The sequence below is a fragment of the Prinia subflava genome, chromosome Z (assembly GCF_021018805.1).
Source record: "Prinia subflava isolate CZ2003 ecotype Zambia chromosome Z, Cam_Psub_1.2, whole genome shotgun sequence".
Taxonomy (NCBI): Eukaryota; Metazoa; Chordata; class Aves; order Passeriformes; family Cisticolidae; genus Prinia; species Prinia subflava.
Window position 1 is genome coordinate 102,077,037 of NC_086283.1, and position 13,936 is coordinate 102,090,972.

Genomic DNA, 13,936 nt, shown 5'->3' on the forward strand with positions numbered 1-13,936 from the left:
TGCTGGCGGAAGACAAGCACAGCAAGTTTCACTCTGAGCTGTGTAAGTCAGCAAAGTCTCCACTGTGGACATGAGCAAATGTCAGATCTGATCAAGGGAAGAGGGGAAGGGATGTAGCCACATGCACGGGGAAGGACACCCACAGCCTGGAAAATATGTGAGTGGATGGAGGGATGGATGGATGGATGATGGATGGATGGATGGATGGATGGATGGATGGATGGATGGATGGATGATGGATGGATGGATGGATGGATGGATGGATGGATGGATGGATGGATGGATGGATGGATGGAGGGATGGAGGGATGGGTGGATGGATGGGTGGGTGGATGGATGGATGGAGGGATGGAGGGATGGAGGGATGGATGGGTGGGTGGATGGATGGATGGATGGATGGATGGATGGATGGATGGATGGATGGATGGAGGGATGGAGGGATGGAGGGATGGAGGGATGGAGGGATGAATGGAGGGATGAATGGAGGGATGAATGGAGGGATGAATGGAGGGATGGATGGAGGGATGAATGGAGGGATGAATGGAGGGATGGACAGAGGGATGGATGGACGGATCCTGACCACACTGCTGCTATCAGAAGGACCTCAGCACTGTGGCAGACTCAGTGCTGAGGCTGATGTCATTTCTCCTTCCTTTCCTGTGGCCACCTGCATTTTGTCACGTGCTGCAGATGAACTGGGGCTCTGCCTTGCTGGGGAATGCCCAGGACCCTGCTGTGTCACCTGCAAGGACACCCCTCCTCGGGGTGGCTACCCAGCCCCATGCACCCCAAACTTCTGGCTGCTCTTACAGGAGCTAAATTCTGACAGGGATGACAAACCTGAAAGATCATTTCAAACCACAGTCACTTCAAAGGCAGCCTGTGACCTCCTTGGCAGGATCTCCCTTCAGCACAGCAGCCCCAAACAGGAGCTGACAGTGCTTTGCAACCTTTTGAACCAGCACTCAGGTCCCTTGGGTACTGAGGGGAGGGTTTCTCTCAACAATGCAAGCTCCCTGGCTTTGACAGCCCTGCTCTTGGGCTGCCTGTGAGGGGAACAGCACCCCATCCCCTGCGTTCAGTGGTGTGAAAGGTCACTGGGAAGGTGCACTTGTCACCAGGAATAAACCGTGACACAGAAGTTGTGTCACGTCTTCTCTCCGGGAGGACGGAGACAGCTGAAGTCAGAGAAAATCTCTCCTGGTGCCCACGGGGTTTGGATCTGTCCCGGAGCAGCCAGCAGAAATGCCAGGCAGCAAGGAGTGAAACCTCTCCTAAATGGCATGGGTTATCAGCTGGCACGGAGGGAGCCCCAGGGGACACCCAGGGCAGGCTTCCCTTCACACCGAGGTGCCAACCAGTGCAGCCCAAATATCTCCTTAACCTAAGTCACCTCATTACCATAAACCTTGGGCAATGCCAGCCTCCCAGTCAGGTTAAACAAACCCCTTCCCTTTGCTTCCCCTGACAGCACATCTTATCCAGAGCTATTCTGAGACAAGAGCCACCAGCAAACCAGGGAGAATTGTGTTTCAAGGTCCAGCTCAGGAGAGCATGGCTGACCCCCTGTGCTCTTGAAGTGTTACGGTTTCCCAGATAAACCTCACAGTTTTCCACATTTTACTACCTTCATCTATCAGAATGACCTGAGAAAAGGATTCATTTTTCTCTGCAATGGATAGTGAAACAGAATCAGAACTACAGCAAGGGTGACCCACATGGAAGAGAAGCAAACCTTACCTGATCTGCTGGGAGGAAGAAACCAGGGCCAGCCAGCAGCAATGCCCTACCTGGTCTTCCTGGCTCAGCAATGTCCTAGGAACCCGATCATGGGTCACAGACCCCCAGAATGAGATGTTCTGCAGGGGAAAAGATCATGTTCTGCCACGCTGAAGCCCAGGGGAAAGCAGCACAGCCCAGGGGGTGATCAGCAAGGCCACCCTCTCAGCTCGCAGCAGTGGCAGGCAGAGGCTGACACGGGCAGGGGTGTCACCACATAAAGGACTGCCGAGCCCACGTCCGGCCCCTCTGCTCCTCCCTGAAATGTGGGTCAAGCCACAAGGTGACAGCCAGTGCTAAGGGAGCCATCCCTGCCCACCAAGGTGCTTCCAGCACTGTATCAAAAACTAAAGCCAAGCAATAAAAATTAAAAGAGAAGTAATATGGATCATAAAACCCAAGCACAAGACTAAAAAGTCCCTGGACACTGATGTATCGTTAAGACAGGGCATGAAACTCCCCTCGCAGCACTGACAGGTTTCTTTTCCATGAGAAATTATCCTGGTTTCTGGTTACTGTTTTGCCAAAGATGGGTCAGGCTTTTGTCACCTGGCTCTCCAGTGTTAAGGAAAAAAGGTGTTTGGAAGGCTTGGGACTCGTGTGTCACCCCTGCACACCACTCCTTGTGCCTCACCCACCCCCACTGGGCTTTGTGGCTGAGACCATCAGTGCCTAAAACCATCAACTGCACACACCCTGGTCAGGAAAGATGCTATGGAGAAATGATAAACAGATCCACAGAACCATGGAATGTTTTGGGCTGAAAAGGAACTACCAAAGGCCATCTAGTCCAGTCCTCTTCCCATGGGCAGAGTCACCTTCCATTAGACCAGGGTGCTCCAAGTCCCTCCCAGCATGGCCACAGATGGGGCATCCATGGCCTGTCTCATAACTGAAATAACTGGCCCCAGCTAACAAGGCTGCTGGGTTGAGCTCTGACAAAAGAAAGCATTATTTAGTTAAAACTTATCCTTCCCCCAATCTCGCAATGACTGGTAACTCACAGGCATCCTCCCCCATCCCAATATCCCATTGTTTTCCCAATAGAGAAGGTCTTACTGAAATAGCAGCCCCAGCAGGGAAACTTTTATGGGGGTAGAAGTCCAGGTTTAGTTCTTTTGGACACAAAGCTGAGGTTTTAATCATCCTTGGTAACTGGGGGGGCGGTGGGAAACTCACTGCCCCCACCACCACTGCTCCTCATCTCCATCCCCCACCACCCATTAACATCCCCTTCTTGTAAGTACTGCCTGAGCACTCCTGCCTGCCCTGCTGCCCTCAATTAATCACGGCCTGGGGGAGAAGCAGGTAAGAAAGCATTCAAATTTAACTGATCTCCACAGATGGTGAAAACAGAGCTCAATGAGGCAAGCATGGGCAGAGGGGATGGGCAAGGGCAGGGCAAGCAGGACAGCTGAGCCCCTCTTGCCCAAACACCCTTGCCCAGCTGTGCTCATCTCCCAACACTTTGTGGGATTTTAAGGAAGTGTGCATGCCACAAGGTTTGGTTCTCTGCTCTGAAGCGGGTTATCCTTGCAAACCTCCCCTCTGCTGACTCCCAAAGCCATCAGGCTCTCCCACCAGTCCCAATGGGGTGGATGTCCCACCAGCCACTCCCATCTCACGACACAAGGCAGAGGTTGAGCCCACACAAGCTCTGCAGCTCCCAAATCCCACGGGAGCCTTGGAGACCACTGCACTGGGAGTCAGTGCATCTTAGGAGCAGCAATGGAAGGAAACCTCTGGAAAGGCCAGGTTGGATGGAGACTTGGAGCAACCTGGTCTAGTGGAAGGTGTCCCTGCCCCTGGCAGAGGGTTTGGAACCAGACGAGTATTAAGGTCCTTTCCAACCTAAGCCATTCTGTGACTCTACAATAAATATCTCAGGCTCCAAACAGCACCTCCAGCATCCATGGGGATGCCAGAAACACAACTGGTACCTTCAGCAGGGTACCCAGCTCCCAGATCCAGCTGCAAGGAGCCACAGGTCACCAACAGAGCAGCCCCGGCTTAACACAAAGGTGGTTTTGCTGGAACAAAAGCAAAGGCCACAGAAATAGGCTGATTTTTTTTCTTTTTTTCCTGAGGTATGACTAAACTCCATGAGCAGGTAGTGCCTGGGCATCCTGCAAGCATCCTGCAAGCAGGGCTTTCAACATGAAGGAACAAAAGGCTGCGGTGGGGAGGAGAATGGTGGGAAACCTTGCGGGCTCTCGAGATTCATTTGAGACCTGGTGTTTGCAGCACAGGCTGCATTTCATCTTTTCATAAGTAACTCTTACCAGGAAACACTACAAAAAAGGGGGCATTTCAAGGCAGAAAAGTTGGTCGCCGAACGTAATTTTATTTTATTTTTTAAACCTTTTGTTAGCAACTCTTCTGGGGAGCAAATCCAGCAGAGCCAATACAGTGCAGCGTGCACTCCTAAATTAGTTTCCAGGCACTTGGGATGCTTTATTATTCATTTCCTCCAAATATTAGGTAATGCCTTTCACCCCTTTCAAAGTCCATACTAGGGGTCTTTGATGCATTGTGGGACTTGAAAGTTTCAGGTCTAAAGAAGCATTCCTTTTAAGTCCTCCCTTTTATCAAGCATATTCTGTTCTGTTCGCTATAATGCACACAATGGCATGAGAGTCTTGACCTGCTTCATGTCTGATGAGTCGAAATCTCAGATGCACAGGATAAAACAGCCATTCCTAGCAATGCAGCTTAAACACTTAGGGCTCTATTCAGGCAAATATTACCCAGGGGTCTGCCACGCCACTGAAAAGCTGCAGAAATTGGCTCCGTAGACGGCTGACCAATTCAGCAGTGAGAAATGACCCCGCCACATTAACTCCCCTTTTCATTTCACCCTGGGCGAGCCGGGGTCTGGAGGTAAGCGCAGCAGAAGGCGAGAGCCGGCTGAAGCCAGATTCATTTTCTTTATATAAAGTATTTTTGTGTGCGTGTGTGACCATGAATGTCATTATGCGGATCTGCAAAAGAAGGAGAGTAATGACATTAGGGCACAGGCGCAGGAACCAGGGAGGTTTTTGTCTTACTGTGACACCGGAGCGCTGTCACGTCTTCTGGACAAGCAGAATTTGGAGGCTTTAAAACACTGCAAATCTCTTAGAAAAGCAGCTCTCTGCCTCTGCTGAAGGTATGTGGACTTTGCTGGGTCACTTTAGAACGTCCAGCATCACTCTCCTCCATGTGTTAACCAGAATTAATACCTCTTCTTCCACAATCATTTACCCTGTTCCATAATAATTTGCCCTGCTTATACTTTTTTCACCCTGTTTTTTCCTCTTTATACTGCAAGCTCACTTAAGAGACAGCTTCTGTCCAACAATACACTGGACCCAGTGCAGGGATGCAAAGTGAAACTTACTATTGCAAAAGCAAACATATTTCAATACAAAATACCATGTTTTCTGTCCTCTAGACAATCGCCCCAACATGTTTTTACAGAATTACCCAGGAGGCTATTTTAGAATGTTAATCTCCTCTTATCAATCTCCTCTTGACAGGTTAGAACTAGGAAAAAAAATTTAAAGGGCAATCTGGAAATGCAGGGGTAAAATTTAATGTATGAGCTGGAGAGCTCCAAAATGGGCTGAAGCTGCTGGGATTTGCCTTGCTTGTTTTATATCCCAGGAGCAAAAGATGCCTCTGGAACAAGTCAGAAAACAAGTGTTCAGACTATATGGGAAGATGTTTGTAACAGAGACAGCTCTTGTTTTCCTCACTCCTCTTGCCTGCCCCAGTGCTACACCCTGGTATGACCTGCAATCCCATCCTGTCCGCCTGAGACCAGCTTTGATAACCCCAACATTTCACTGGGAAAAACATTCCTTAAGCTATATAAAAAGGAAGAAATTCATCCCACATGAGTAAAACCCAGCCATGTCTTTCCTGATACTGGCAAAACATCCAGAGCACCTTCTGTAAAAAGGGAACATATGCATCTGGTGTGTGTGATTCTAGGATTAGCTCTAAAAACAAATCAGACCCACAAGGATATAATCTCCCAACCCATCCACCTCCTTCAGGATGCTGCAGACCTGGAGAGGTGAGCACAAGCCTGATTTTTGAAGGATGCTGAGCATCCCTCTCACAGCTGGCATGGCAGTAGCAGCAACAGGTACCAAAAATATGATAAAGACTGGACAGGGCTTTGAGTTACATTGTCTAGTTGAAGATGTCCCTGCTTATTGCACGGGGGTTGGACAAATGTCTTTTAAAGGTCTCTTCCAACCTAAACCTATCCTGTTCTGTTCTATTCTAGCCTAGTTTAGTCGAGTCCATTCTTATATTCTCAGCTCTCACATTGCCCACCTGGCTAGGAGGCTGTTTAGGAGCCCTCTGAAGCATCCTTACTAAAAATCCCATACGTGGTTTGTGCCCCACATGTGAGTGGTGCAGTGCTGGTCTGCCAGAGGGCAGCTGACAAGTCATCATTGTGCATGCTACAAATCCTCTGAGCCGATAAGAAAACTCAAACAATGCGAAGATTTATCAGTTTGCAGGTGGAAATCCTTTCAGTTGAGACAACAATTCTGTTCTTTTTGAGGTAAATGAAGTGGTTTTGCTTGGGGACCCCGTCAGGAGCAGAGGCAGCACAAGGATGGGACCCATCACTCACCAGTCAGCAGAAAGATGCTGATGGGGGTGTCTGCACAAATTCTTAAGGAGCCTGAAACAGCTCCTTTGAGAGAGGGAGACAGAAGAAAAGAAGCAAAACTGCAAGAGGAACAAAACCTATTTGTAAAACCCCAGGCAGAGTTGACACAAGGCAGCTGGCACAGGAGTGCAGAGATGATAATGGAGCCTGATGGATAGTCCACAGGATTATCCGATACCCTCCAACTCAAATATGCTGAGGAACCAATTATTTAATGCTAAAGACACTGCAAACAGATGTTTAATAAGCTGGATCACTTCAGGACTGCTGGAGCTCAAGGGGCCAAACCCCCACTGGTGTAAGTCTGGAAAGCCAGCATGATGAAATACCCAATTCTTCAGATACACACTGGCCCTCCCAGTCATCACCATCTCTGCCAGGACCCTGGGGGCATGGAGGGGAAACACAGCTGCAGCAGATAGGTGCAAGAGGTTCCTGGGGTGGGGAAGCACATTCACCACCCCAGGCCAACAGCACTCAGCTCTGCAGTCAGTGGCCTTGCTGGTTGCCCTGTTTACAGGAGAAGGGGTTGCTGTTCTCAGGAACAGTCTGGGTTTATTTTCTAGCTGATTGCAGAGAGGCAGCAGGGAAGCTGTAGGAGGTGTGGGAGACAGAAAGGAGTTTAGTCTGTGCTCCAGGCACTGATTAGAACCTGTTTTGGAGTCAGGGATGATTCCTGTGAACAAAGCATCCCTTCTGAAGCTCTTCTGCTGGCAGGGGTGTTGGGGGAAAACAGGGTCTCAGCACCCTCCCTAGCTGTCTTGACAAGAGGTGACCCTGCAGACACAGCATCCCCTCAGCTGGGCTGCTCTTGCAGTCAGAGAAGAGGGACAGACTCCTGCTCATCCTCACATGCTGACCAAACTAGTTCAGGTAAAACATGGGATAAAAACACTTCCACTATAAAGGGCCCCCATGTTTTTAAATGTTTGAAGATTGCTTCCTGAAACCATATTGTGTAAGTTTCTCCCATTATCTACACTCAAACTGTACTACAGGAGCTGAGGTGTGTCTTAAAAATCTGCATTTCCCCATGATCCAACCTCCACTAGCGCTGCTCCTGTAGCCAGGCTACAGCAGAGATGCAAGAAGAGGTATAAGAAAGAAATTTTTTATAATGAGGATGGTGAGGCCCTGGCACAGGGTGCCCAGAGCAGCTGGGGCTGCCCCTGCATCCCTGGCAGTGCCCAAGGCCAGGCTGGACAGGGCTGGGAGCAGCCTGGGACAGTGCAAGGTGTCCCTGCCCATGGCAGGGGGTTGGAATGAATTGAGCTTATTTAAAGCCCCTTCCAACCCAAACCACGGTTCTACAATTCTGTGATGGCCCAGCACAGAGATGCTCCTCAGCACCCATCACACATGCACAGAGGAAAGATGTGGGAATGGGAACCTGCAGGGCCTCACAGCATGGCTCTGCTGAGGGTTTGGCCAGTGTAAATTAGGAAGTTGCTCATGAGAAGATGGTAGAGGAACCCCAGCCTCCCACCTGACACAATGCAAAATATCTCACTTCAAAAACATCGGCTTGGGGTCTGGCTGTGGCATATCTGAACCACCTCAGATGATAAAAAAAGGATTCTCCTTTCTTCCTGTTCAAGACCTCTAGGCAAACATCCAAGTCACAGCCTCCTGTGTGACAGCTGCAGAAAACAGGTCTGGAGAGGACCTTGAAATGCCACCCAGATCGCAGCCCCGTGACTGGGTCTGGACGCAGCCAAGCACAACAACAGCCAAAAGCACTCCAAGCATTAACAAATATTGTTGCTTGGTGCACTCCTGTGCAGCTGGCAGCGTTATCTGCTGCCTGCTCCTTCCAGCACTCAGCACTGAGAACACATCTATTGATGAGAGCATCTTCCACGGATTTACAGGAAGAGCAATTAGAGGTTTGGTCGTTGACGACAGCAGAGAATCGTGGTGGTGGTGGTAAAGATGATTTGTGCTGATCCATTAACAGAGCAAGCTACCTCCTCTCCCGCAGGAAATCTCAATAACTGAAGGGCAGATCAGAACCCCAAGACCCCAGAAAGGTATCAGGACAACCACATCCTTCTCCCCCAGTCTGCATCCTGCTCGCCAGTACTCCACGCAAAGCTCTCCGCGGTGTGTACTCACCAGTACCCTTGGTTTTGTTTCAAAATGGTGACGCTCCCTTCGCTCCTCTGACCATTTCCTAAGGCAAAACAGAGAGGGAAAAAACACAAAACAAAACCCCTCATCAGATTCAGGACGGATTATGTGGTTAAGAAGGGCCAGCTGTGGAGAAGCCTCTGGCGGGACGATGAGAAAACACGGAGCCAGGCCTGCTCCTGCTCTCCCACCACACGTGTCCCCACGGTCAGTTCCTCTGCTCATCACCCTTCCCTGTGTCACAACATCACCTAGCAACACCGTGCCCCGGAGGTGCAAGCCCACCCCACCCTCCCACTGTATCACATCTCCAGTGACAGCTGGGGGATGAACACCCCGGGAATGGTTTACACCGGAGCAGCTTTGGGCTGCTTCACCCATCCCACCCCCCAGATAAACATTACACTTTGGCCCCTCGGGATTATCAGCTTCCAGGGCTTCCTACACCCACAGTTCAGTTAGCAGTGGCAGCTCAGTAGTGCCTGCAGTACAAATCCACAACAAATCCACACTCCAGAAGTGCTGGGGTGCAGAGATGGAAGGTGTATGCCCAGCATCCTCCCAGTTCTTCCCATAAAAGTTCCCTGCCCCTCTTAGCTTGGGAAAACCTCATGGAGAAATGGAGCTCTACAGAGGCTCCTGGCCACCACGTGCACTTCCAAATGATGGAGATGGGGGGCCTGCATTTCCAGAAGCTGACACCTCCATGTGGGAGGCCCAGCAGCTTGGCAGGAGGTGGGCAGGACTCAGGGCTGATGAAGGAGATAGGCAGAGAAGGATGCTTTTTGGGGTGCTTCACTTCACAACAATCTCAAGGTGTGGGACCCCCACCAGCAGGCAGCCACCGCATCAACAGGGTCCCCTAGGACAATTTGGGGGCTGACCCAGACCTTCTCCTGACGACAGAGAAGAAGACCATTGTGGCTATTGCAACATATAAGGCAGTGGTGTCAGCTGGAAAATGCTCCCGTGGCTCAGCAGTCAGATGGAAATGCACTGTTTGCATGCCAAAGAAGCCGTAATCTGGGGTATTTTCCCTAAAATTGCACCACCAGCTCACACCTGTCCTTGCACCTGGGTTTGTACCTGAGTCCTGGCCAGGGTCAAGAGGTTCCCTCCTACTCATGGAAGCTGCAGGGGAAACAGGATCTCTCTGCCAAGGCTCAGTGGTGTGCAGAGCAAGAACAGCCACTCATCGTGTGCAGTCCCTCCATTTTACATGAGAAGCTTGAAACCAAGGCAAGGAGACATTTGTTATCACAGGGCAGCTGGAGATGGAGACACTGCCTTCTCTTCCCAGGTTCCTCAAGAGGTTCCTGACTGAATCAATCCCCCAAGCATCTCTTTTCCTTCTCCAGGCAGCCCTTGAGTGGGTTTGCTAGTGCAGGGTGCACCAGCATGACTTCCCATTATTCATGACTCAGGGAAGCAACTGGGATCCCTCTCCCAGCTTCTAGACAGAGTCACTGATCTTGGTTCAGCCTTTATGAGACTCTCATTCTCACTATTTTCATGGGAAAATGTCAACAGTCTTTTCCCAGTCAGGCTGACACCTGGATGACTATCCCAGGATGGAGAAACCAACAGGCTCTGATCACCCTACCCAATCTATTACCCTGCTAAATTACTGCTCAGCACACATACTCAAGGAACAGAGCAAAACCATGAAGGGTAACTCTTGTGATGGCCTCTAATTCTCCTTCTCATGTGTCTACAACCACCAGCCTGAGGGCATTTAGGCAGTCTGAGGACATTCAGGCAGTAGGCAATGTAGGTGAGGGGTGCAGCACAGAGTGGCTGCAGACCAGCCCCAGGGCCAAGATCAGCCCCAGGAACAGAACTTCCCTGGAGTCCCTGTTATTTTGAGAGCATCCAGCTGCTGTGACCCTCCAGCAGGATCTCCTTCCTTAGCCAGACCTGTTCAGATCACTAACTCACAAGGAGCCACCACTGTCAAGGACTAATGGATTGTTTGCCAAAACCAGGCAAAAATTATCAGCAAGGGGGCAGAGAGCTTAATGCATTCAACATGTCCACATTGGGCCAGCACCACAGTCTTTGCTTAGGGCAAAATTCACAGGGGAGGCTGCAAAAATCCTGCAATGCATCCTGGCTTCGTGGCACAGCTTATGAGCTCTGCTTGGGTCGATGCACAACCTCCCCACAGCACCAGGGCAGGGGCTGGCATCACGTTTCCCTTGAGAAGTGTTTGGCTTCAGCTCTAACTTCCACCTGAAGCCCCGTTCTCTCCACAGGTCCCTCACTGCAGCTGCTCCCCAGACCAAGCCTTGTTGTAGGCAGTGGTGTTGGTGCCTTCTCACAAGCAACAGGACAAGAGGGAAACAGCCTTGAGGTGAGCCAGGGCAGCTTGAGACAGGAGATGAGGAGAGATTTCTTCACAGAATGGGTTGTCCAGCCATGGCACAGGTTGCCCAGGGAGTCCCCACCCCTGGAGGGCTTTAAAAGCCACTTGCATGTGGCACCACTGACATGGGTCAGTGGTGGCCTTGGCAGAGCTGGGGGAATGGTTGGAGTCAACAGTCTTGGAGGAATTTAGCAGCCTAAATCATTCTGTGGTTCTATGATTCCACCTAAAGCTATTCAAATCACTGCTTGAGGCACAGAGGAATTCTCATGGGGTAAGAAATGGGAGTTCCTGGGCTAGGAAAAGGCTGCACCTGAACCACACTTTCATTAACCCTCCAAGAAGAGTGACAATGAATAAACACACTCGTGATCCACCCTCTGAACCAGAAGATGCCCTGGTGCTCTTGCAGCAGTTTCCAAAATAGGATGGGGCATTGCTGAGGGCAGCCTGGGCTTCATTCTCCCGTTCCCAAAACACACGTGCGATGGGAAGCTACAAATCATCCAGGCTTGCCTGTGGCTTCCCCTTCAGCCACAAGGTCCCTTTTAGCTTCTTGGGGTGGTTTGCAGCATGACTCGAACACGCCCTCCTGCAGATGACATTCAGGTTTCTAATTACCCTCCCTGAATGCATCACTGATGTGCCACATCAGCTCACTCATGGGGCTGCTCCTCTCACCACGTGTCCCCAGCAGTGGAGCTTCTGCCCCTCTTCAGCACACTGACCTCCCCATCACCTGGCTGGGCAGAGCTGCTGGGCTGGGAAAGATGATTCCCAAATGAAGTAGTGATGGGGAATGCTTGTCCTGCCCTTGACATCAAGCCCACATGAAGAAACAGCCTTTATCACTGAATCTCAGGGCAGTTTGGGTTGGAAGGGACATTTACAGGCCATCTAGTTCAAGCCCCCTGCCATGAGCAGGGACATCTTCAACTAGACCAGGTGGATCAGAACCCTGTCCAGCCTGACCTTGAATGTCTCCAGGATTGGGGCACCCACAGCTTCTCTGGGCGACCTGTGTTTTACCACACTCATTGTAAAAAAACCTTCCTAATAGCTGATCTAAACTGATTCCCCTTCAGTTTAAAACCATCACGCCTTATCCTATTGCAACACACCTTGTAAAGTTTATCTCCATCTTTCTTCCAAGCCTTTTTAGGCACTGAGGTCTCCCTGGAGCCTTCTCTTCTCCAGGGGAACACCCCCAGCTCTGGCTCGTGCAGAGGGGCTCCAGCCCTGGGAGCATCTCTGGGCATTCCAAGAGTTCCACGTCCTCTGAGGACACCAGAGATTTCTCCAGGGTGTCCACACTGGGAACAGCCCTGCCCTCAAGAGAACAAGCACTGACACATCTCCAGTAGGTTTCCAAGGCTGCCATCAATGCTCTAGCCCTGACCAGCCAGCAGCTGGAACTTATCTCACCTGAAGCACAGGATTGCCCTGGACTGACAGCCAGCACAGACCACGGGCATCCCCTGTGTCCAGGCCAGGAGGTGACCCCAGGGACAGCCTGATGAACCTGCACCAGCCCCTGGCACAACAGGTAGGGTTCAGCTCCAGCTAAGGCATCTCAGCTGGGGTGCCCACAAAGATCCTGGTTTTAGTTGCCTAAATGCAGGTTCTGCTTGCTGCACTGGAGTCCCTAAGCCATCCCAGACCCATGCCTGGCTTTGCCAGACAAAACCCTGGACCTGCATCCCTCCTGACGGACAGATGGACACTAAGCAATGTGTCCTAGGGTGAAAATGGACACCTATGGCCAGCAGCTGGGTTGTGACTACATCTGTGGTGGCTGCCCCAGCTCTTACTGCAGCCCATGGTGATGGAGCTGGCACTATTTTGGGTGTTTGCTGAGCCATTTAGTTACTCAAACTTCAGTATCTCTTTCGGGGCGTGAAACACTCCACTGGCCAAACATCCACTGACTCTAAAAGGAGATTGGGCACCTAGTTAGTATTTTTATCCGCCACTGCAGCCTACCTCCAGTTCCTGGTCTAAGTTTCAACAGCTCCAAAATGAAACACATTTGCATGGGATGGGGATGCCCTGCAGCTCTGCACTCTCAGGCCCCTGCTGTGATGAGCAGCACAGTCGTGGCACATCCATCCACACTTCCAGGATGGTTCCAGTGCTCGTGTGCCTTCTGCATGATAGGACTGAAACAAATAAATTTGACAAAGAAAGGAGAAAGAGCAACTGATATGCAAATCTGTGTCATAAATCATTCACCGAATCTGTTCAGCAGTTTTGAAATAATCTTGCAGGTTGCTTCCCAAGTGCTGTTTGCAAACCCTCTGTTAATCTGGGAAGCAGATACTGCTACAGTAGGCTGAATTACAGGATCTTCAAGAAATCCCCATCAAATGTTACTTTAAAATGCCCACGACTTTTGCAATCAGTTCTTTTCAAATCTTCCTGGCATATCTGAAAACAAAACATCATAAAAAAACCCCTTCCCTGTGATTCAGCTGCAATGGGTGTAAGCCTGGGGAAGAACTCATCTCACAGCTCCTTTCATACCCAGGTGACCCCCAAATTCCTCCCAGAGGCCTCTGCCCATTTTATTCATATGCTCTAAAGAGTCTTTGGCTTCCCCAGGCTCTTCCTGAGCTTCCCTGAAAGCCTGTGTTGCCTCAAACAGGGCAGTGCCCTGGAGATGCCCTCTAGAATCAGGGGAGCCAAGTCCCCCACACCCCTGCAGCAAATCCCACATGGAAAACACACTCTGAAAAGGCATTTCTACCATGCCCTGGCACAAATGGACATTTCATTGCCTAGGAGAGTGTTTGGGATGATTACTGCTGGGGTTTTTTTATTGCCAGGGACTGTTTCTTCCAGCCAAAAAAAAAAAAAAAAGCCCTGAGACAGATCATCCCTCCCAGGTCGGAAAGAACTGAGTGTGTGGATCATGCTCAGAAGGAGTGAGCTGGCTGCATCTTTGGGCTGACATCCCTTCCAGTCTCCAGTGCTCAGTTTTCCCCTTCCTGT

General features: G+C 50.5%; 1 protein-coding gene across 7 annotated transcripts in view; it reads right to left on the reverse strand.

Moving 5' to 3' along the window:
* The window catches only part of ZBTB7C (zinc finger and BTB domain containing 7C), a 153,429-nt gene that overhangs the window by 68,621 nt on the left and 70,872 nt on the right, over nt 1-13,936 (reverse strand). For 5 of the 7 annotated variants that reach the window (XM_063421481.1, XM_063421482.1, XM_063421479.1 and 2 more), the window contains one exon: nt 8,566-8,623. The exons of 1 other annotated variant lie outside the window; for it this stretch is intronic. In XM_063421481.1, the coding sequence (XP_063277551.1) occupies nt 8,566-8,623 (58 nt within the window). Of the gene's footprint in view, nt 1-8,565; nt 8,624-9,666; nt 9,808-13,936 lie in introns of all 7 variants that reach the window. One more of the 7 variants, XM_063421484.1, reaches the window with a different exon arrangement.